The sequence below is a fragment of the Epargyreus clarus genome, unplaced genomic scaffold, assembly GCF_041222505.1.
Source record: "Epargyreus clarus isolate Ecla_fem2 unplaced genomic scaffold, WU_Ecla_fem_2.2 ptg000036l, whole genome shotgun sequence".
NCBI lineage: Eukaryota > Metazoa > Arthropoda > Insecta > Lepidoptera > Hesperiidae > Epargyreus > Epargyreus clarus.
The window spans coordinates 6,810,543-6,833,171 of NW_027332241.1; the positions used below are offsets into that span (position 1 = coordinate 6,810,543).

Genomic DNA, 22,629 nt, shown 5'->3' on the forward strand with positions numbered 1-22,629 from the left:
AATTACTTACATAAACGCTTTCTACACTCACAGCCCCACACTAGGAGTCCCTGTGTCGTGGATGCCATGGACACACATAGACAAATACACAAACACCCAGACCCAGAAATAGAAATCTAAATTCATAATTTAGATATCAGTCTGGCCGGGAATCGAACCCGGGACCCTTTGCGCGTCAGACCGGTATGGTGACCGCTCCGCCACGCGGGTCGTCATATTTATTATAGATTATAGTGACGTTGTTGTCGTCGACGCCCACCTTAGCGATGTGTTCGAGCCACCTGCCCAGCGACACGAACACGAGCAGCATGGGCGACGTGTCGAAGAAGGTTAAAGGGCTGCTCTCCTTGCGCTTGTGAGAACCTGATGTTATTGGCGTTTGTCGTGGTCGATGGTGATAATGATTATGTTGTTTTGTCATTGATGATTATGATTTTATGAAGATTTTGTGTTAATATTGATGATAATAACCATGTTGCTCATGATGATGTTGTTTTTAAGGTTGATGATGACGTACCGGGTATCCATCGTTGTTGATAATAACGATGCCATTATTATTGAAGATAATTACAGTGCTGTGTCCTCAATGATGATGATAGTGACGATATTGTTGTTGTTGTTGTTGTCGACATTTTTAAGGCTGATGATAACGATATTGTTGTTGTCAATGATGATGAAAGAGACAATGTTGTTGTTGATGATGATGATGGAGATGATGTTGCCGTTGTTGATGACGGTGTGGTTATTGTAGTTAATTATGATGATGATGACACCTACCTTAGCGATGTGTTCAAGCCATCTACCCAGCGACACGAACACGAGCAGCATGGGCGGTGTGTCGAAGAAGGTTAAAGGACTGGTCTCCTTCCGCTGCGCCATCGCCGCTGCTACCACCGCTAGGGAGTACGCGTAACTGGGGGGTAAAGGGGGGATATAAGTATAGCACCGTATAAAATGAAGGAGGACGGCACCTGGGGGGTAAAGGGGGGATATAAGTATAGCACCGTATAAAATGAAGGAGGACGGCACCTGGGGGGTAAAGGGGGATATAAGTATAGCACCGTATAAAATGAAGGAGGACGGCACCTGGGGGGTAAAGGGGGGATATAAGTATAGCACCGTATAAAATGAAGGAGGACGGCACCTGGGGGGTAAAGGGGGGATATAAGTATAGCACCGTATAAAATGAAGGAGGACGGCACCTGGGGGGTAAAGGGGGGATATAAGTATAGCACCGTATAAAATGAAGGAGGACGGCACCTGGGGGGTAAAGGGGGGATATAAGTATAGCACCGTATAAAATGAAGGAGGACGGCACCTGGGGGGTAAAGGGGGGATATAAGTATAGCACCGTATAAAATGAAGGAGGACGGCACTTGATTTATTAAAAAAAGTGGTTGTGTACTGATGTACCTAAAAAAAAATTCGGCATTTTAATTAAACTACTCGTCTTTATAAAAACTAAATTAAAATATAACTTTAGTTATTTCCATAATTATATGATATGACACGACATGCTATCATATCCTATTATCCATATAAAAGAAAAAAATACTGAATAGCATCTAGCCTTCAGGATGTACAATTTTATATTTCTAATATAAGAGTAGCAGACGGGCATGCAGTCCACATGATCGTAAGTAGCTACTGCCCATGGGTATCTGCAATCAACCACAAATTAGAGTTCTACTAGAGGACTAAATTGGAACGCCTCGGGAAAGTATGTCTCCCTTACCACAACCTTCAAACTGCTGTTATAACAGAAATATGTGTGATGCCGCCGGAGATAAACCACAGAAGGTTCGAAGGTGGTAGAACCCTTTGTAGTTCGACTCCGGCGGCACCACCGCCACACCTATTTCTACCTAATAACAGCAGTGTTAGGCGCTGCTGTGTTCCGGTTTGAAGGGTGTGGTAAGGGAGACAGACTTTTCCGAGACGTTCCAGCTTAGTCCTCAGGGGTAGCGGCGCATCTGTGGCCGACCTCAGGTAGTAATATCTAATCCTATCTGGGGTTGATTACAGATGTCCATGGGCGGCAGTAGCCACTTACCATCAGGTGGACTGCATGCTCGTCTGCTACTCTTATATTATAAAAAATATATATATATATAACCTCCATATATTATATTGTATATAATATGGAATAATTGTATGTGTCGCTGTCGGATTACGTAATTGATACGTGTAAATAAATACAATTTTAATTATTGTTGAGATGAACGTAACAATACCTGATGGTGGTGGTCATAGATATAAGAACGTCCATGTTGGAGGTGCCGTGTCGGAGCGCCTTGAACGCTTGCTTGTAGAAGTGCCAGCCGCCTATGAACTGTTGACAAGAGATTTTATTAAAATTTACATTAAAAACATTTTTTGGTCTGTTTGGTCTACTGTAGTAGACCGTTGGTATACTGAGGTTTGTGTTAAAACTATGTTGGATCTTGAAAATAAATATTCTACTAGTCTTCGGTATTTTTGGTTTACTATAATAGACTTTTAGTCTACTGAGACACGTTGTCTGTTCTTGGGTCAACTCAACTGCCAATGTTTGAGTTTTGGGTCTATCATCTTTTCTGTTCTATGTATGTTCTATTACTGGTCTATTTTTAGGGTTCCCTACCCAAAGAGTAAAAACGGAACCCCATTACTAAGACTTCGCTGTCTGTCCGTCTGTCACAGGGCTCTATCTCCGGAACCGTAATAGATAGACACATGAAATTTATACAGAGGATATAACAACAAATGTTTGACTCTTACTTGGTGAATTATGTTTCTTGGTCAGTATACATGTGCTCTGGGCAGATCCAGAACGAATTCTGCATTTAAATATCCTATGCGTCTATTATCATTTTATGTTTACTAGGTTTGTTCTGAGTCAATTATTAATCTATGTATATTCTGGGATTGAGATTTTAAGGCTCTGTTTGAGATGTGGGTAGCTTATAAGTGTGGTTTTGGGTCCAGTGCGTGCCTATGTGTGCTCTGGTATGCTTTGGATATGTTTTTTTTTCATCTAAGTATGTTTTTTGTGTGTGTATGTGTGTACTCTAGGTCCATTCTGGATCTGTGTGCTCTGGGTCCGTTCTGTGCCTATGTGTATTCTGGGTCTGTTCTAGGTCTAAGTGTGTTCTGTGTCTATGCGTGCTCTGGGTCCGTTCTGTGCCTATGTGTATTCTGGGTCTGTTCTAGGTCTAAGTGTGTTCTGTGTCTATGCGTGCTCTGGGTCCGTTCTGTGCCTATGTGTATTCTGGGTCTGTTCTAGGTCTAAGTGTGTTCTGTGTCTATGCGTGCTCTGGGTCCGTTCTGTGCCTATGTGTGTTCTGGGTCTGTTCTAGGTCTAAGTGTGTTCAGTGTCTATGCGTGCTCTGGGTCCGTTCTGTGCCTATGTGTGTTCTGGGTCTGTTCTAGGTCTAAGTGTGTTCTGTGTCTATGCGTGCTCTGGGTCCGTTCTGTGCCTATGTGTGTTCTGGGTCTGTTCTAGGTCTAAGTGTGTTCTCTGTCTATGCGTGCTCTGGGTCCGTTCTGTGCCTATGTGTGTTCTGGGTCTGTTCTAGGTCTAAGTGTGTTCTCTGTCTATGCGTGCTCTGGGTCCGTTCTGTGCCTATGTGTGTTCTGGGTCTGTTCTAGGTCTAAGTGTGTTCTGGGTCCGTTCTGTGCCTGTGTGCTCTGGGTTTTTTCTGGGTCTAAGTGTGTTCTGGGTCTACTGTGTGTCAATGTGTGTTCTGGGTCTGTTCTGAGTATAAGAGTGCTCTGGGTCTGTTGTGGGTCTGTGGTTCTGTGTCAATGCGTGCTCTGGGTCTGTTCTGTGTCTGTGTTCTCTGGGTCTACTATGTGTCTAAGTGTGCTCTGTGGTGTGTTCCGTGTCCGTGTTCCCTGTGTCTGCCGCGTGTTCCCCGTGTTCCCTGTGCGCCCCGTCACCTGCACGGGCGTGGCGAGCAGCAGCATGACGAGGTTTTCGGCGCGCGTGTTGAGCTGGGTGGCTTGTGAGTCTGTTGTGGGTCTAAGTGTGCTCTGGGTGTGTTCCGTGTCCGTGTTCTCTGTCCGAGGGATGCTGGGAGTGTGCCGGGATTGGTGGCTTGTGGGTCCTAGTGTGCTCTGGGTCTGAGCGTGCTAAGGGTCTACTGTGTATCTGTGTGTGTGCGTTCTGGGTCTACTGTGTGTCAATGTGTGTTCTGGGTTTGTTCTGAGTATAAGTGTGCTCTGGGTCTGTTGTGGGTCTGTGGTTCTGTATCTATGTGTGGTCTGGGTCTCCTCTGTGTCCACCTGCACGGGCGTGGCGAGCAGCAGCATGACGAGGTTCTCGGCGCTGAGGCCGGGCAGCACGCAGCACATGTCGCGCGCGGAGTGGCCGCCGCCCATGCGCGCCATGAAGTACGCCATGGCCGCCATGCACGGACCGCCGAACACGAGAGATATGAGGAAAGCGTTACGCCACTTTCTTATTTCTTCTCTGGAAGCAAAGATATAGTTTTTTTTTTTTATATAATAGAAGAGTAGCAGACGAGCATGCAGTCCACCTGATGGTAAGTGGCTACTGCCGCCCATGGACATCTGTAATCAACCCCAGATAGGATTAGATATTCCGACCTGAGGTCGGCCACAGATGCGCCGCTACCCCTGAGGACTAAGCTGAAACGCCTCGGAAAAGTCTGTCTCCCTTACCACACCCTTCAAACCGGAATACAGCAGCGCCTAACACTGCTGTTATTAGGTAGAAATAGGTGTGGCAGTGGTGCCGCCGGAGTCGAACCACAAAGGGTTCTACCACCTTCTTAGTATAAATCTTTTGGCTAAAGCATGTACAAATGATACGACGTCACGTACTTATACATGGTGACGTTCAACGACGTCCTGTCGTGCAACGGCGTCATGTCGTGTCGTGTTTTTTAATGAGACTCGTCGTAAAATAAAACTCATTTTAAAACCCTGTTTTTTTTTCAAAAAGTAGAACTTATTATACGATGGAAACCCTAGGGTTGAATACAAACATGGGCATTAATTAGATCAGTTATAACCATGCTGCTTACACATGCGATTTTTTTTGTAACATGGCAGAGACCTTCAAAAGGTACCTGGTGCCATGGAAGTAATACAGAGTTACGTGGGACGCTTACCGCACTAAAACCCTTTTGTTTAAATCTAATGACGCTGTTTAAGTTTTTATCAAAATCAACCACATAAATCCTTTCCGCATTTTTCGTTAATTTTCACAATTTATAGTTTTGGATTTGGCCCTATAGGCTCATTTGAAAAATTCACCCTGTATAGGTTATGTTTTTTTTTTTTTTTTTATAATATAGGAGTAGCAGACGAGCATGCAGTCCACCTGATGGTAAGTGGCTACTGCCGCCCATGGACATCTGTAATCAACCCCAGATAGGATTAGATATACCTACCTGAGGTCGGCCACCAGATGCGCCGCTACCCTTGAGGACTAAGCTGGAATGCCTCGGAAAAGTATGTCTCCCTTACCACACCCTTCAAAACGGAACACAGCAGCGCTTAACACTGCTGTTATTAGGTACAAATAGGTGTGGCGGTGGTGCCGCCGGAGTCGAACCACAAGGGGTTCTACCACCTTTCGTTAGGTAACTTAGGTGAGGTTATGTACCCTAGACGGGTGAGGTTAGTCACTCACTTGTGCTCGAGGTAGTTGGTGGTGCCCCTGGTCTGCGAGCCCTGCACCGTGGCCTCGAAGCCCAGATCGGCGATGACGTCACAGATCTTCCGCGGACCCAGCAGCTCAGCGTCGTACTTGATTTTAGCTCTGTAATTATAAATGAAAATGTTGTTTTCTTTTATTCATTTATTCGTTCTATGTTTTTGATGTAAAAGTTCTTTAAGTGGACTTTGTTTTGTAACGGTTACGGAAACAGTTACGCTAGGGCGTTACTTTTAAATAACAATAATATTTTATTAATTACAAATTATAGAAATGATATAATGTATCAGGTCGACGAATAACATACCTGTGAGAATTTCAATATTACCGTTATATCGGTATTTTAGACCTTCGATATAAATATTGACATTTACAGAAATAATTTCACCAACTTGAATTCTTAATGCATTGATGTTTACTTGCGTTAGCGCGGATGTGTGTGCGTTATCGTATATACACGTAAGTGTGTATATGGACGTTTGTAAGCGTTTTTGTGTGCAAACTTTCATGTAAGTGTATATTTCTCACTGTGTCTTTATGTCTGTGTTTGTGAGCGAGTGTTTGTGCGCGCGTGCGCGTGTGTGTGTCTGTGTGTGAGCGTGCGTGCGTTTGTGCATCTTTGTGTGTGTGTGTGTGTGTGTGTGTGTGTGTTTGTATCAGCGCGTGCGCGTGTGTGTGCGTGCGTGCGTTTGTGCGTCTTTGTATGTTTATGTATGTCTGTGCGTCTTTGTCTGTATGTATGAACATCTGTGCATACTAACTTGGATGTGGTGAGCGCGACGGCGCAGGAGGCGACGCCGGGCAGCTTCAGCACACTCTTTTCTATCTTATTCACACAGGACGCGCACGTCATGCCCTTGATCTGAAACAACATAACATAACATTTATTTATTTATTGTTAATTAGAACGACACATGAATCACTTACACTAATTAACACGTCAAATTCAATGTCATAATTCAGAGGAATTCATTATTAAATAGGATGAAATATTTATACAACATGTACACATACACTCATTTCATTATTAATCAAACTATCCAATGTTTTGTCTTTCAAAGGTAGAAATTTGACAATTTATCCATACTAGATATTGAATGAAATTACCTCAAAAACATCTTGCACGGATATTTTGCGCGGCTTGTAAGGGTCCTCCTTCCGTGTGACTCGACGGGCTAATCAATGACGGGATTAGAACTACGAGAATGTATAAAAAGGACCGAACATATGGTTAGAGTGAGAAAAAAAGGGAAAGGGGAGGAAAAAGAGCCAAAGGGAAAATAGAGGGCGGGAGGGAGAGAAGCGTGGGGGAAAGAGGGAGAGGGAATTGAAGGGGAGGGGGGAAAAGAGGAGGAGGAAGGTGGGTGGAAGCGAGTGTGTAGAGACGGTAGTAAGCTAGTACAAGTAGGGCGGGGGAACGAGGAAGTAGAGCATATAGAATGTCCATTCTAAGGAACATAGACAGTCGGTCAGCAGCCAGCCCACTCACCAGCAGCTGCAGGTCGCGCCACCCGCTGCCGTCGCAGTGGAAAGGGAAAGGGGAGGGAGCTAGGGAAGGGAAATAGGAGGGAGCTAGGGAAGGGCAAGGGGAGAGAGCTAGGGAAGGGAAAGAGGAGGGAGCTAGGGACGGGAAAGGGGAGGGAGTTAGGGAAGGGCAAGGGGAGGGAACTAGGGAAGGGAAAGGGGAGTAAGCTAGACAGTCGGGGGGGAGAAGAAGCATGTCCAGCCTAGGGGGTCACCTAAGCCAGTCCACTCACCAGCAGCATGAGGTCCCGCTGCCCGGAGCCGTCGCAGTCGCTGAGCACGTCGGCCGGGAAGCCCAGCTCGCTGACCGACGCCGCCACCGCCCGCGCCGATATCTTGCTGGGCTCGTAGCGGACCTCCGCCTTGGCGGCTAACAGCGCTATTAGTATTGATTGGACACCTGGAATACAGAAATAGAGTAACGTTAAGTGATAGAACCCTTTGTGGTTCGACTCCGGCGGCACCACCGCCATACCTATTTCTGCCTAATAACAGCATTGTTAGGCGTTGCTGTGGTAGGAATATCTAATCCTATCTGGGGTTGATTACAGATGTCCATGGGCGGCAGTAGCCACTTACCATCAGGTGGACTGCATGCTCGTCTGCTACTCTTATATTATAAAAAAAAACGTAAAACAGTTATACAACCAAATTATCATAGTTTTACACTCCTCCCCCTTTCATTCTAAAATTCCTCAACAAAAAACTGACTTTTAAGGTCATAGCATAAACTAAGGGCCCTCCTCCCCCTTACCCCCTATCGCTACGCGCTTTACGTGATCAGGCCATGTCAAATATTTGTGACTTTTCAAAAAAAACTTTAACAAAAACTCTACACACAAAGTCTCCAACCCTTCCCAAATCTCCCCGCACTCACCATACAAACTGAACCAGGTTTTCTCTCCCTACCCCTCCCCAAATCTCCCCCCGAAGCTAGGAACAACAATGGACCACTCCCCACTCCTCCTCAATTACCCCCAAGCTATGGTCAACCACCCCACTCACCGTACAGCTTGGAGCAGTGTTTCTCTATGGCGGCGACACACGAGGCGCAGGTCATACCGCGCACTTCCAGCGTACATCGCGCCACCTCGCCCTCGGGCGGCGGTGAGGCTGAACCCTAAGATAAAGTCAAAGAAAATAATATAAAATATTATTAAATAAAATATATGATAAAATACAGGATGAAATTTTCGAATTAGTCTATCACCCCTCCCCCTCTTTTAAGCTTACCAATACGTATTAACTCGAGTCGTTAATATCATTTTTTTTTAAACAAGTTATAAATAAACACGCTTTTTATTGTATTGTCATCAGTTCTTGATAATTGTTCAAAATTTTGAATAAATCTAACCGTTCAAAGTGGGTAATATAGAGTTCAAAGATTCCATTACATACATACAGGACAAGCTAATAAAATAATGAAAGAAAGAAAGAAAAAATATAACAAACAAGCTTAACTCACATTCATTTGTACTCTACTCTTCGCCGGTGAGGTTTCTCTTAAAGCATCCCCGGATGCCTCGTGGTTGCTTTTACTAGACGTTGTTGTACCTGCAATCAATCCATGTATATCTATATGTATATACAAAAATAAATGATTGTCTGTATGCCCTTTATAGAATCGTAAACTATGCATCGATCATATGATACGACTAACTTTCCAGAGATGGCGCCACTGTCATGCAAATTTTCAGTTATAAGCATGTCATGTTATTTTTTTAAAACGCGGGCGAAGTCGCGGGCACTTTATAGTATCTATATACATATAATAATGATGTAAGCTTTGCTTGTCTGTACGTCGTATATATTTGCAAAGAAGTAGTTAGGCGAACTAAAAATAAGTAACTTAACAAAAATCATCTGAAAAGGGCAGTCATGTTAGTCTCTCCAATGACACATCATCATCATCAACCCATTACCGTACCACTGCTGGGCACGGGTCTCCTCTCAGAATGAGAAGGAACTAGCCATAGTCCACCGCGCTGGACAAGTGCGTATTGGTAGACTTCACATATCTTTGAAAACTTTTTTTTAGGTTTCCCAGTTACACAGGTTTCCTCACATTTTTTTCCTTGGCCGTTTAAGCTAGTAATAATTAATTTCTAATACGCACATAATTTTGATAAATCAGAGGCGCGTGCCTGGGATTTGAACCTCGGACCCTTCGATCAAGAGGCAGAGTTTCTTAGCCACTAGGCTTCATATATGACACCTTATATGTACAGGGTGAATTTTTCAAATGGGCCTTCAGGGCCAAATCCATTTTTCGCTAATCCTTATAGTTTCGGAATTGGCCCTGAAGGCCCATTTGATATATTCACCCTGTATATGTTAAAATTCGCCGTTTGTGCTGCAGCGTGACAAAGAACGACACATACATACATACACCCTAAAACATTACCCTCCCCAACAACCTACAAAAACACTTACCTATATCAACATCAAAGCCCAAAGCATAAATTGCGTCGGCGATCTGTTGTGGTGTTGTTGAGCTGTTGTACTTGACTGTTGCGTTGTTGTTCGCCAACGACACCGATGACGTCACGACGCCGGGCACGTCGCGGAGTGCCGCTGCAATATTACAGTTACTGTTAGTAATATATTATGTGATACGAGCATTTGCCCGCGGCTTTGCTCGCGTTACGAAGTAATATTTTCATCCCCTATTTTATCCCCTTGGGGGTAGAAATTATCAAAAACCTTTCTTAGCGGATGCCTGCGTCATAACATCTACCTGCATGCCAAATTTCAGCCCGATCCGTCCAGTGGTTTGGGCTGTGCGTTGATAGATCACTATGTCAGTCAGTCACCTTTGAGTTATATATATTTAGATTGTTATGGCAGATGACCATGCAGTTCACCTGATGGTAAGGGGTTATTACACGTGGACAGCTGTAACCAACTCCATATAGAACAGGTTCCACCTGAAGCCGATCACAGTTGCCAGTCCTGAGGACTAAGATAGTCACCTCATATATTAGTCGGCACGCTTCCACCTACTGAATTACTTTTTTTGATAATATAGCAGACGAGCATGCAGTCTGATGGAAATTGGCTACTGCCGCCCATAAACATTACCCAATGTGAACCACAGGTAAGATTAGATTCCTACCCGAGGTCCCCAGAAATACCGCTGAGCACTTAGCTGGAACGCTTCGGATATGTATGTCTCCCTTACCACCCTTCAAACCAGAATACAGCAGCGCTTAACACTGCTGTTATACAAAAAATAGCCACTGTAGTTCCGGGACCAGAATAGGACTACGGTATCCCCTGCGTAAGAGGAATAACCGCGTGTCGCTTTCACGGTACCGGGTACCTTTTGAAGGTTTCCAACTCGTTTACAAAAAAAAAGGTGTGGGGGTGGTACCGCCGGAGTCGAACCACAGAAGGTCCTACCACCTTCAAAAACTAAGTGATACTAATTAATAGTGTTGACACAGGACTGGCAGGTCATGCCGGTGACCGCTATGACCTCACTCTCCGCGCTGGGCACCCCCGACATGTCTATTAGCAGGTCTGTTGGTATTTTGCGGGGTATGAGGCTTCTAACCTAACCTAACCCCATCTCATGTAGAAGTAACTTGCCCAGTGGCAGAATACTAACATTCAATAGTGTTGACACAGGACTGACAGGTCATGCCGGTGACCGCGATGACCACCTCGCTCTCCTCACTGGGTACCCCGGACATGTCTACCAGCAGATCTGTTGGTATCTCGCGGGGTATGAGGCTTCTAACCTAACCTAACCCCATATCATGTAGAAGTAACTTGTCCAGTGGCAGAATACTAACATTCAATAGTGTTGACACAGGACTGACAGGTCATGCCGGTGACCGCGATGACCACCTCGCTCTCCTCACTGGGTACCCCGGACATGTCTACCAGCAGATCTGTTGGTATCTCGCGGGGTATGAGGCTTCTAACCTAACCTAACCCCATATCATGTAGAAGTAACTTGTCCAGTGGCAGAATACTAACATTCAATAGTGTTGACACAGGACTGACAGGTCATGCCGGTGACCGCGATGACCACCTCGCTCTCCGCGCTAGGCACCCCCGACATGTCTATTAGGAGGTCTGTTGGTATCTCGCGGGGTATGAGGCTTCTGGAACAAATACGAGGTTTTATTGAGCCCCTGTTGCTTATGTTTATGATAGTAGAATTTAAGATATTTACACCTGTTCAAGTACAACCTAGTAACAATTTTCATTTCATTTCATATACAATATTGAAATGATACTATTTTTATACACACATTGATACATTTTAGTGCGTTCATAAGTGCACACGTATTTTTGTCTGACTGGTATATAAGATGGGCCTTGCAGTGGGTCATTTAAAAGGCAGTCAATTGAAAAAACGTACGAAAGACACGACTTTTACTTTCAATTATTTCAGGCGGCAATGAAAATCATTATGATTTAATTATGGGAAATAGCATAGAATATTTATATAATCCTAGGCATTACTTTGTGAAAGATAATGCCATAAAATAAGAATATATTGATTTGAAAGACATCGACAACAACACATATAATGACCATTACACAAGACGCCGGATTGACGGCACGCGTTAAAAATATACAGTATACACCATCACAGATTTTGGTCATGAATTGTTACTAAATACTTTTATACTGTGTTGGTATCAAATTAAAATTAAAATACACCAAAAACCGTAATGGTCTACTCAGTAGACCGCGAGTAGACGAGTAGACTACGAGTAGATCGTGAGTAGATCGACCTGTTTTCGTCCTCGCTGTGTTCTGAGGGCACCTCAAACCCCATATCTTCTATGTGAGACCGTATGGCCTCCACGGAACACACGGTAGGGTCATATCTGAAGTAACCTGCGTGTTCTGATAGCTCCACCTGGAAATAAAAAATATTTTATAATATGTGAGTAGATGAGCATGGAGTCCACCTGATGGTAAATGGCTTCTACCGCCCATGGATATCAAATCAACTCAAAATATATTTTTTTAATTCAAAATAGGTTCTTTACAGAGCACTTTTTGAATGTCACTACTTCTACCACCACTTGACAAGGTGTTTCGTTATGGAGAAGTTAACATCTGTAAACAACCCCAAATAAAATTAGATTCACTATCTAAGGTGTGCCACAGATGCGCTGCTACCAGAGGAGTAAGCTGGAACGCCTCGGAAAAGTATGTCTCCCTTACCACACCCTTCAAACCAGAACACAGCAGCGCTCAACACTGCTTTTTTAGGCTAGATGTGAAATGCGTCTATAAATGTGTTCGTATGTTCGTTTGTTTGTTTGTTTCCTGCAAGTTTACGCCTTAACTACATAACCGATTGTCATGAAATTTTATAGGGTACTTTTTATCTCGAAAATAGGAACCGTACCCGAGGGATAGAAAAAAATCTCCAACCACAAGCGAAGCCGTAGGTCAAAGCTATTCAGTAACAAAGTAATTCTATATTTAGGACACATTCCAAGTTCTGATTAAAATACTCAAACTTTAATTCTAGGAAAACGAACCAATAAATTTATTTCAATCTTTATTAGTCAAAATTCGCAATAAAATGTCCATAATCCAGCTATTAAAATGGATTATAAAGATAAATTTACTTCATATTGCTATATTAATTTATTATCTAAATAAGGCGGCATTTCATACACATCTTTTGAAGTCATTTATCAAAATGTACGAGGGTGCGTTTTTAAGTCCGCGGAATGACAGGGTTGGAGGGGGGATAGCGGGCTCGTTAAGGGCGGTACGTGTTAAGTGACTCATAAATAGTATAAATATAAAGTTTTATCACAATTGCATCATTAGTTTTAAAACTATCGACAATTAAACAACTCAATCCGGAAGAAAATTGGAAGTATGGAGAAAATCGAGCATCGCGCCGTTATAAAGTTCCTTACCAAGCAAGGAAAGTCTGTGCAAATCATAATGGAAGAGATGTCATCGGTTTACGGGGACTCTTGCCCTGGAAAAACGATGGTTTACAAGTGGAACAACCTTTTTAAGCAAGGCAGGGATTCACTTGAAGACGACCCACGACCAGGACGGTCTGTTGAGGTGACCATTCCGGAAACGATAGCGAAGTCGAAAAATTTGTACTGGAAGATGCTCGGCTAAAGAAGAAACAGCTTGCAGAAATGGTTGGAGTATTGGATACAACCATTTTTAAAATTCTGCATGACCATCTTGGCATGACTAAGGTCAGCGCGCGGTGGGTGCCGAGAATGCTCACGCCGCCTCAGAAACAACAGCGCGTTGAATGTTCCCGTGCGTTTTTGAACCTCTGTGGAGAAGATAAGGATATTGTACTGAATCGAATTGTTACTGGAGATGAAACTTGGGTTCACCATTATGAACCTGAGTCTAAACAAGACTCCATGCAGTGGCATAAAAAGGGTACAGCACCTCCTAAAAAGTTTAAGGTGTCACAATCGGCCGGCAAACTCATGGCGACAGTCTTTTGGGATGCAGAAGGAATTTTGTTAATAGATTACAAAGATAAAGGTGTCTCTATAACCGGAGAATATTACGCAACAATCTTGGAGCGGTTAAAAGAAGCCATCAAAGAAAAAAGACGAGGAAAATTATCCAGAGGTGTCCTGCTGTTGCACGACAATGCGCCCGTACACAAGAGCCGTATTGCACTGGCTGCCCTGCATAAGGTGGGCTTTGATATTTTAAATCACCCACCCTATAGTCCAGACCTGGCTCCCAGCGATTATTATCTCTTTCCAAAAATGAAAAAAGAGCTTCGTGGAAAGAAATTTTCTACAGACGAAGAAGTAAAGGACGCAATTTCCTCGTATTTTTCCGACAAGGACAAAACATTTTTTTATGAGGGTTTAAATAAGTTAATACAAAGATCTGAAAAATGCATTCGTCTTGCAGGAGAATATGTAGAAAAAGAAAAATAATTTTGACATTTTATTTTCGCTCCTTGTCCCTCATTCCGCGAACTTAAAAACGTACCCTCGTATGAAGTTACTATCAGTCACACTACTATCAATCTATTAAACTACGAGTATGTCATATTTGCAATATTTTGTCATCTTTAAGAGGCTTGATAGGTGGTAGACATAATATGGGTTGTCTAAGGTACTGTTACGCCCGGCCTATGTAAGCCTATCTAATATATAAAAGGGCAGGTGGGCTCTCACTCGGGGAGTCAGATCTAATCATTCATTTCGGCCACACGTCTTTTAATTTCCGTTTTTCACTTCATTGTTATATTTCAATAAATCCAATAAACCAGTTATCTTTGTGGTACGAAATTTCCTTTTTTTTAAAAACCCTCGTGAAGGGACTCGCGTAACAGTACCACCTCCATATTTCTAGTGTGAAGCAGTTCTGCGTTTTGGTGGAAGGTTGTCGATGACTGACTTACATATTATGATATTTGAAGGTGGTAGAACCCTCTGTGGGTTGACTACGGAGACACCCCCGCCACACCTAATTCTGTTACATCAGTGTTAAGCGTTGCTGTGTTCTGGTTTGAAGGGTATGGTAGGGGTATATGTATACGACGCCAAGCAACATAGTCTTCAGAGGTCAAGGCATCTGTGGCCAACAACAAGCAAGGCTGAGCCCTGAGGGCTCTAATGCTATCTGGGATTTAATCGGTGATTGATTACAGATATCAATGGGCGGCAGTTGCCACTTACAATCAAATAACATGCAGTCCTTTCGTTTGCAACTCCTGTATTATTATTAAAAAAAAACACATAAACAAGAGTTCTCAACTACTTAAAAATATAGTCTATGTCACTTCCACAATTTATACGAATCCAACGACACCTCATATGTTAATCCGTCAAGCCGTTTGTGCTGCAGCGTGACAAAGAATGACACATACATATTACACACAGTCGAACCTCACCTTAATGTGATGGATGCCGGGCAGGTCCTTCACGGAGCCCTCGATGCTGCGCACGCAGGACTGGCAGGTCATGCCATTGATTGGCACCCGGACCGCCACCAGGTCCTGACTGGACTCGCTGTGGACAAAAATAAAGGGATTTTAGAAAAATGAAAACTTTTTTGCGTAATGGGTAAATTTGGTAATAAAAATGTGGCAACTTAAAAAAAATCAACGGGTTGCACTCCGGGAGTGTCGACAGAAGTAAAAACCTAACTTGAATAATAAAATATACTAATAAAAATATGAATTTTCTTCAAAAATAGCCTTTTCTTGTAGTTTGTCATATATAATTACTTTCCAGAATTTGATCCTTATAAGCACGTATCCGATAATGGAATAAAACAGGCTGTTTTTTTTTTCAAAATGAACTCATTCGATTCCCGGCTAGGGTAAAAGATACTTTAAAATATTAATGACGCAATTTTAGTTTTTGTCAAAATCGGCCTCGTAACTCCTTTCAGCATTTTTCGCTAATCCTTATAAATACGGATTTGGCCCTGAAGGCCCATTTGAAAAATTCACCCTGTATATGTTTTTTTTTTGACGTTTGTCGTTTTATGATAACTCGGCTCAATACATTTCGTTGGATAACGACGTAAATAGCGGGTCCTATATGAGCGCCGAACTCAGAACTATGTACAAAACCAACATTTATTTGAATTATTTTTAACTTTGTAGTGACATAGAAGTCGGTTGTATTTTTTTGTTAATTTTAGTAACCGAACGCCAAAACGCAAATCGCTGTTGTTAAAAGTAGCATGGGTATTAGAAATGTAGTCCTTACTAATATTATAATGCGAAAGTAACTGTCTGTCTGTCTGTCTGTATGTCTCTTCTTCACGCCTAAGCCACTGATCCCATTTTAATGAAATTCTGTACAAAGATAGTCTGAGACTCGAGAAAGGACATAGGATAGTTTTTTCCTGGAAATCCCACGGGAACTAGGGATGGCGATCTAAGATCGATTAATCGGAGAATCGATGTTTTGGACCAAAAAAATCGATTATTTTTATAGATATTAGTAAGGATTGAATCATAATCTATGCATTTGATGAAGTGATAATCTTTAGCAAAGTTGTTGTCCAAGAGCCCACGAAGGTTTCAGAGTTGGTAAGACCAATTTTCGTCAGATGGCGCCACTGTAATTCCAATGAACGTACAAAGTTTCTGTTTTATGTATGTCATATTATTTCTTTAAAACGCGGGCCAAGCCGCGGGCACGACAAGTATGTTTATAAATGCAAAAACGTTATCAAATAAGGACATTCGTAAATAACCTATTAACGTCCCAATGATTCATCTCGAACGATCATACGTGCTCATATGCTTACATGCCACACGTGTGCAATTTTATGGCATCGTTAAAACATGAGAGCTATACTGAGTATAGCTTTATTTCAAGAACCGATTATTGTCCCACTGCTGGGCATGAAATGAAATGAAATATATTTATTTTGTATAGGCCAACGGCGGCACTTACAAATTGTCAGTTACAATATTTTCTTAAACTACTACCGAATCGGAACGCGATCGGCATGGATCTCCTCTCAGAGTGAGAGTTAGAAGATGGCATCATGTCAATCAACAACCCATTACTGTCCCACTGCTGGGCACGGGTCTCCTCTCAGAATGAGAAGGATTAGGCCATAGTCCACCGCGCTGGCCGATTGCGAATTGGTAGACTTCACATACCTTTAAGATGTTTTTTTATAAATCTCTCAGGTATCAACCCATTACTGTCCCACTGCTGGGTACGGGTCTCCTCTCAGAATGAGAAGGATTAGGCCATAGTCCACCGCGCTGGACAAGTGCGTATTGGTAGACTTCACATACCTTTAAGATTTTTTTTTTATAAATCTCTCAGGTATGCAGGTTTCCTCACTATGTTTTCCTTCGGTTGAATTTGTAGCCATCATAAACCTTCGAGATTTTTTTATAGAACTTTCAGGCACGTAAGATTTCTCACGGTGTTTACTTAATTGTCGTAGTAAGTGATGATAAATTAATAATTTATAATACGCAAAACTTTGAAAAATCTGATACGTGCCTGGGATTCGATCCTCGGACCCCCGATTGAAAGACAGAATTTCAACCAGCAAGATACTGGAGCTAATGCTTTATTAATTATATGTAAAAATAATGGCATTTAAAAAAAAATTAAAAAGAGAATAATTATTTATATCACGGCGTGCGTAAATGGACGTTTTACGCACGCTTCGCGTGCGCAAAACCCCCATTTCCGACCCCGTAATATAAAATTTTATACAACACGCGGACGAAAAATGTTTTTCTGACTCGTGTGATTGCAGTCCTCGCCTGCGGCTCGGCCTGCAAACTCACACTTGTCAGAAAAAAATTTTTCGTCCTCGTATTGTAATGTACTATTTTAAAATTAAAAAAGACAAACCCACTGAGTTTCTTACCGGATCTTCTCAGTAGAGGTCGCGTTCCGATCCGGTAGTAGTTTAAGAAAATATTGTAACTGACAATTTGTAAGTGCCGCCGTTGGCCTATACAAAATAAATATATTTCATTTCATTTCATTTCACTAAGTTACCGTTGCTTCACGCTAACGTAGTTAACATTCATTTAGAAAACCTACGAGGGTGCGTTTTTAAGTCCGCGGAATGGCAGGGTTGGAGGGGGGATAGCGGGCTCGTTAAGGGCGGTACGTGTTAAGTGACTCATAAATAGTATAAATATAAAGTTTTATCACAATTGCATCATTAGTTTTAAAACTATCGACAATTAAACAACTCAATCCGGAAGAAAATTGGAAGTATGGAGAAAATCGAGCATCGCGCCGTTATAAAGTTCCTTACCAAGCAAGGAAAGTCTGCGCAAATCATAATGGAAGAGATGTCATCGGTTTACGGGGACTCTTGCCCTGGAAAAACGATGGTTTACAAGTGGAACAACCTTTTTAAGCAAGGCAGGGATTCACTTGAAGACGACCCACGACCAGGACGGTCTGTTGAGGTGACCATTCCGGAAACGATAGCGGAAGTCAAAAAATTAGTACTGGAAGAAGCTCGGCTAAAGAAGAAACAGCTTGCAGAAATGGTTGGAGTATCGGATACAACCATTTTTAAAATTCTGCATGACCATCTTGGCATGACTAAGGTCAGCGCGCGGTGGGTGCCGAGAACGCTCACGCCGCCTCAGAAACAACAGCGCGTTGAATGTTCCCGTGCGTTTTTGAACCTCTGTGGAGAAGATAAGGATATTGTACTGAATCGAATTGTTACTGGAGATGAAACTTGGGTTCACCATTATGAACCTGAGTCTAAACAAGACTCCATGCAGTGGCATAAAAAGGGCACAGCACCTCCTAAAAAGTTTAAGGTGTCACAATCGGCCGGCAAACTCATGGCGACAGTCTTTTGGGATGCAGAAGGAATTTTGTTAATAGATTACAAAGATAAAGGTGTCTCTATAACCGGAGAATATTACGCAACAATCTTGGAGCGGTTAAAAGAAGCCATCAAAGAAAAAAGACGAGGAAAATTATCCAGAGGTGTCCTGCTGTTGCACGACAATGCGCCCGTACACAAGAGCCGTATTGCACTGGCTGCCCTGCATAAGGTGGGCTTTGATATTTTAAATCACCCACCCTATAGTCCAGACCTGGCTCCCAGCGATTATTATCTCTTTCCAAAAATGAAAAAAGAGCTTCGTGGAAAGATATTTTCTACAGACGAAGAAGTAAAGGACGCAATTTCCTCGTATTTTTCCGACAAGGACAAAACATTTTTTTATGAGGGTTTAAATAAGTTAATACAAAGATCTGAAAAATGCATTCGTCTTGCAGGAGAATATGTAGAAAAAGAAAAATAATTTTGACATTTTATTTTCGCTCCTTGTCCCTCATTCCGCGAACTTAAAAACGTACCCTCGTATATAATGAAGTGATAGCAAAGTGTTTTGAAATACGGCCCTTCGATTGAGGGTTCCGAGGTTCGAATGCCAGTCGAATACCTCTATGTTTTTAAATGTATATTTTAAAATATTCAGTAACTTTAACTGTAACAGTAATTGTAGTAAGTGTTGGTAACAGAACCACTGGCAAGTACTAACATTAGAAATGTGAAACCTAACAAGATTTCTAATCACTACACATTATAGATTTCACATTTCTTCGAAAACATTAACGAGAGAGTATTTTATGTTTAATGACTTTATTTATTTAAAATATAGAATAGAAGTATCGAACAAATATTTAGCCCACCTGACAGTAAGTGGCTAATGGTGCCCATGGACATCTGTAACCAACCTCAGATAAGATTAGATTCCTACCTGAGGTCAGCCACAAGAGCTTTGCCTCGGACTAAGAACGCCTCGGCAAAATATATCTCCCTTACTAGACTTACTATACTCCCTTACTATACTCCCTTACTAGACTCCCTTACTAGACAAACCAGAACACAGCAGCTACACTGCTGTTATAACAGAAATAGGTGTGGCGGTGGTGCCGGAGTCGAAGAGGGTTCTGCCACCTTACAAAAACATTGAAAAGAAATCAATTTGTGTTCGAAGAATTACTATTTTACTATTTAATCTACATTTAATTATAAAAACATTAAAAAGAAATCCCATCAATTTGTATTCGAAGAATTACTTTAATCTACATTTAATTATAATACGGCCACAAAAAATCTAGTTATCTTTATAATAAACTTGCAGTTTAATTTTCACGGTTATCAGACAAATCGAGGCTATAAATTAGGTTCAAAGTCAATGTAACAGACACCATTCAAAAAAAATCTTGTAAAAAGTGGTAGAACGAGTATGGTTCGACCGGGGAGTTACCTTTTTTGTTTACGAAGGAGTAACCTTCAAAAGGTACTCGGTGCCGTGGGAGCGACACAGTGTTTATGTGGAATGCTCAACCGCTAACCTCCCTTTCTTTTTTTTTTTTTTTTGTTTACGAGGGGGAAACCGTCAAAAGGTACCCTATGCCGTGGGAGCGACACGGGGTTATGTGGGATTCTTACCGCACTATAAACCCCCTGGTGGCCATCCTCGGCGCTGCGCTGAAGACTCCGGGATCTACAGGGAACGCAACCGGAGTCCTCTAAGTGCGATTGCCCCATCGGGCTCCTCCCAGGTGAGCATAAACCGCTAACCTCCCTAACTAAAACTCCCCCAGTGGCCATCCTCAGCGCTGAGTAGAAGACTCCGGGATCTCCAACGGAACGCAACCGGAATCCTCTTGGCGCGCTGCCCCGTCGGCCTCCACCCAGATGATCCTGACGCTCGCAATACATTCTGATGTGTGGGACTACACATAACGGCATCCTTCCCGGGGTCGCTGGCCGGGCGGTTTGAGCTCCCACTTTTGAAAGACCCCGGAAGTCCCCTTTTCGCCTTTTACCACAGGCAGGATCATCATCAACGCATTACTGTCCCACTGCTGGGTACGGGTCTCCTCCCAGAATGAGAAGGATTAGGCCATAGTCCAACGCGCTGGACAAGTGCGTATTGGTAGACTTCGCATACCTTTGAGATTTTTTTTATAAATCTCTCTTATAATGCAGATTTCCTCACGATGTTTTCCTTCACCGTTTTAGCAAGTGATAATTTTTTTTTATACGCACATAATTTAGAAAAATCAGAGGTTCGTGCCTGGGATTTGAACCTCGGACCCCTCGATCGAGATGCCGAGTTTCTTAACGACTAGGCTATCACTATCTCACAGGCAGGCAGGAGATACCGTAGCTCTAATCTTCCGGAACTACAAGGACAGACCAGGGCGGTACCACTGTCACACCTTGCGTAAAGTAGTTCAGCGTTTCGGTGGAAGGGTGTGGAGTGACTTATACATGAGACGTTAGTCCTCAGGAGTGGCAACTGTGATCGGCTTCAGGTAGAACCACTTCTATATGGAGTTGGTTACAGATGTACATACAGTGACTTACCATCAGGTGGACTACAAATCTTTCGTTCCATCCATCCATCCATCAGCCTTTTGAGGTCCACTGCTGAACATAGGCCTCCCCTAATTGGCGCCACTCCAACCGGTCCCGTGCCCTTTGAAGCCAGCGGTTTCCCGCGGTCTTCTTCAGGTTGTCGGTCCACCTGGTCGGGGGGCGGCCTGAACTCCTTTTACCTACGCGGGGTCGCCACTCGAGGACCTTCCTTCCCCACCGGTTATCGGTCCTCCGAGCGATGTGGCCGGCCCATTGCCACTTCAGCCTGCTAATTTTGAGAGCTATGTCGGTTTCTTTACAACTTTGAAGGTGGTAGAACCCTGTGTAGTTCGACTCCGGCAGCACCACCGCCACACCTATTTCTACCTAATAACAGCAGTGTTAGACAGACATACTTTTCCGAGGCGTTCCAGCTTAGTCCTCAGGGGTAGCGGCGCATCTGTGGCCGACCTCAGGTAGGAATATCTAATCCTATCTGGGGTTGATTACAGATGTCCATGGGCGGCAGTGGCCGCTTACCATCGGGTGGACTGCATGCTCGTCTGCTACTCTTATATTATAAAAAAAAAAAAAAAAAAAACTACTAAAACTTTCGTTATAACTACTAAAACAGTTTTCTACGTACCTAGCTACAGTGAAGTTCAAACTTGTACCCACTTAGTTTAAACTGTGGTTTAACTGCAGTTAAAATGTGATTGCAATAATATGAATCGCCGCGGGCCGAGTGCAAAGCCTTCACATTGTAGCGATTACAGCGCTTAAAATAGCGCTGGAATACATCAGTATTCAAACCGTACTGTGCTAATATAATCACTCAAGTTATTATATTAGCACGTTATTTTATTTTTTTACGTTTTCTCAAATAAATGTTTGAATGGACTTACCGATTGTATTAAATTTAAATAGTTTTTTCAATTTTGTTTTTTTATTATGTCCAGAATATAATTTACACTTTCATGAAACCTTAACAATATATGACCACCGTACTTTCATTTAATATTTTGGGAAACATCGTTGTTATTTTTTTTAATTTGAAAATGTTTAAAAAAATCACAGTTACCTATGTATATAAAGCCTTAAAAAGAACAACTTTATTTAATTATTTCATCACATTTACATTACATTAGAATCAATAAAAAAATTAAAGGCAACATTTTAACATGAAATAATTCTTGTTCTTAAAAATTACACCTCATATCTAAGTCCTATTATAAATCAACAATTATCAAAAGATGGCGTTAAACACACTATCTACTCAAATACGTCTACACTAGCATCTAATTCTCGTGATTTTTAAAAGATGGCGGTAATAATTTAAATCAAAAACACAAGTTACGTCACGGTAAACGGTACAAACATAATAAATTTTGCGCTGAACAACTTCAATCACACATTCCTATGAACCGCGTGCAAACCTTATCACTTACAGCGGTTTCAGCGCTTATGTGGTATTGGTGACTGAAATTGATTTAAATGTATTTTGTATGTATAACTGCATTTTAATGACTTTTGACCTATCTGTATTTTCGTAATTTAAAAATGTTGCACACTTACTTTTCTGCATATTGTAAATCATGTGTTTAGTAGTT

At 42.4% G+C, this 22,629-nt stretch overlaps 1 protein-coding gene across 1 annotated transcript in view; it reads right to left on the minus strand.

Moving 5' to 3' along the window:
- ATP7 (copper-transporting ATPase 1) overlaps positions 1-22,629 on the minus strand; it is an 81,758-nt gene that overhangs the window by 28,184 nt on the left and 30,945 nt on the right. The window contains exons 3-14 of the mRNA XM_073092603.1: positions 15,069-15,186; positions 11,941-12,068; positions 11,174-11,301; positions 9,623-9,763; positions 8,655-8,743; positions 8,195-8,309; positions 7,423-7,589; positions 6,427-6,527; positions 5,642-5,770; positions 4,267-4,453; positions 2,235-2,332; positions 778-913 (exon numbers count right to left, since the gene is read on the minus strand). Of these exons, the coding sequence (XP_072948704.1) occupies positions 778-913; positions 2,235-2,332; positions 4,267-4,453; positions 5,642-5,770; positions 6,427-6,527; positions 7,423-7,589; positions 8,195-8,309; positions 8,655-8,743; positions 9,623-9,763; positions 11,174-11,301; positions 11,941-12,068; positions 15,069-15,186 (1,537 nt within the window). The remainder of the gene's footprint in view (positions 1-777; positions 914-2,234; positions 2,333-4,266; positions 4,454-5,641; positions 5,771-6,426; positions 6,528-7,422; positions 7,590-8,194; positions 8,310-8,654; positions 8,744-9,622; positions 9,764-11,173; positions 11,302-11,940; positions 12,069-15,068; positions 15,187-22,629) is intronic.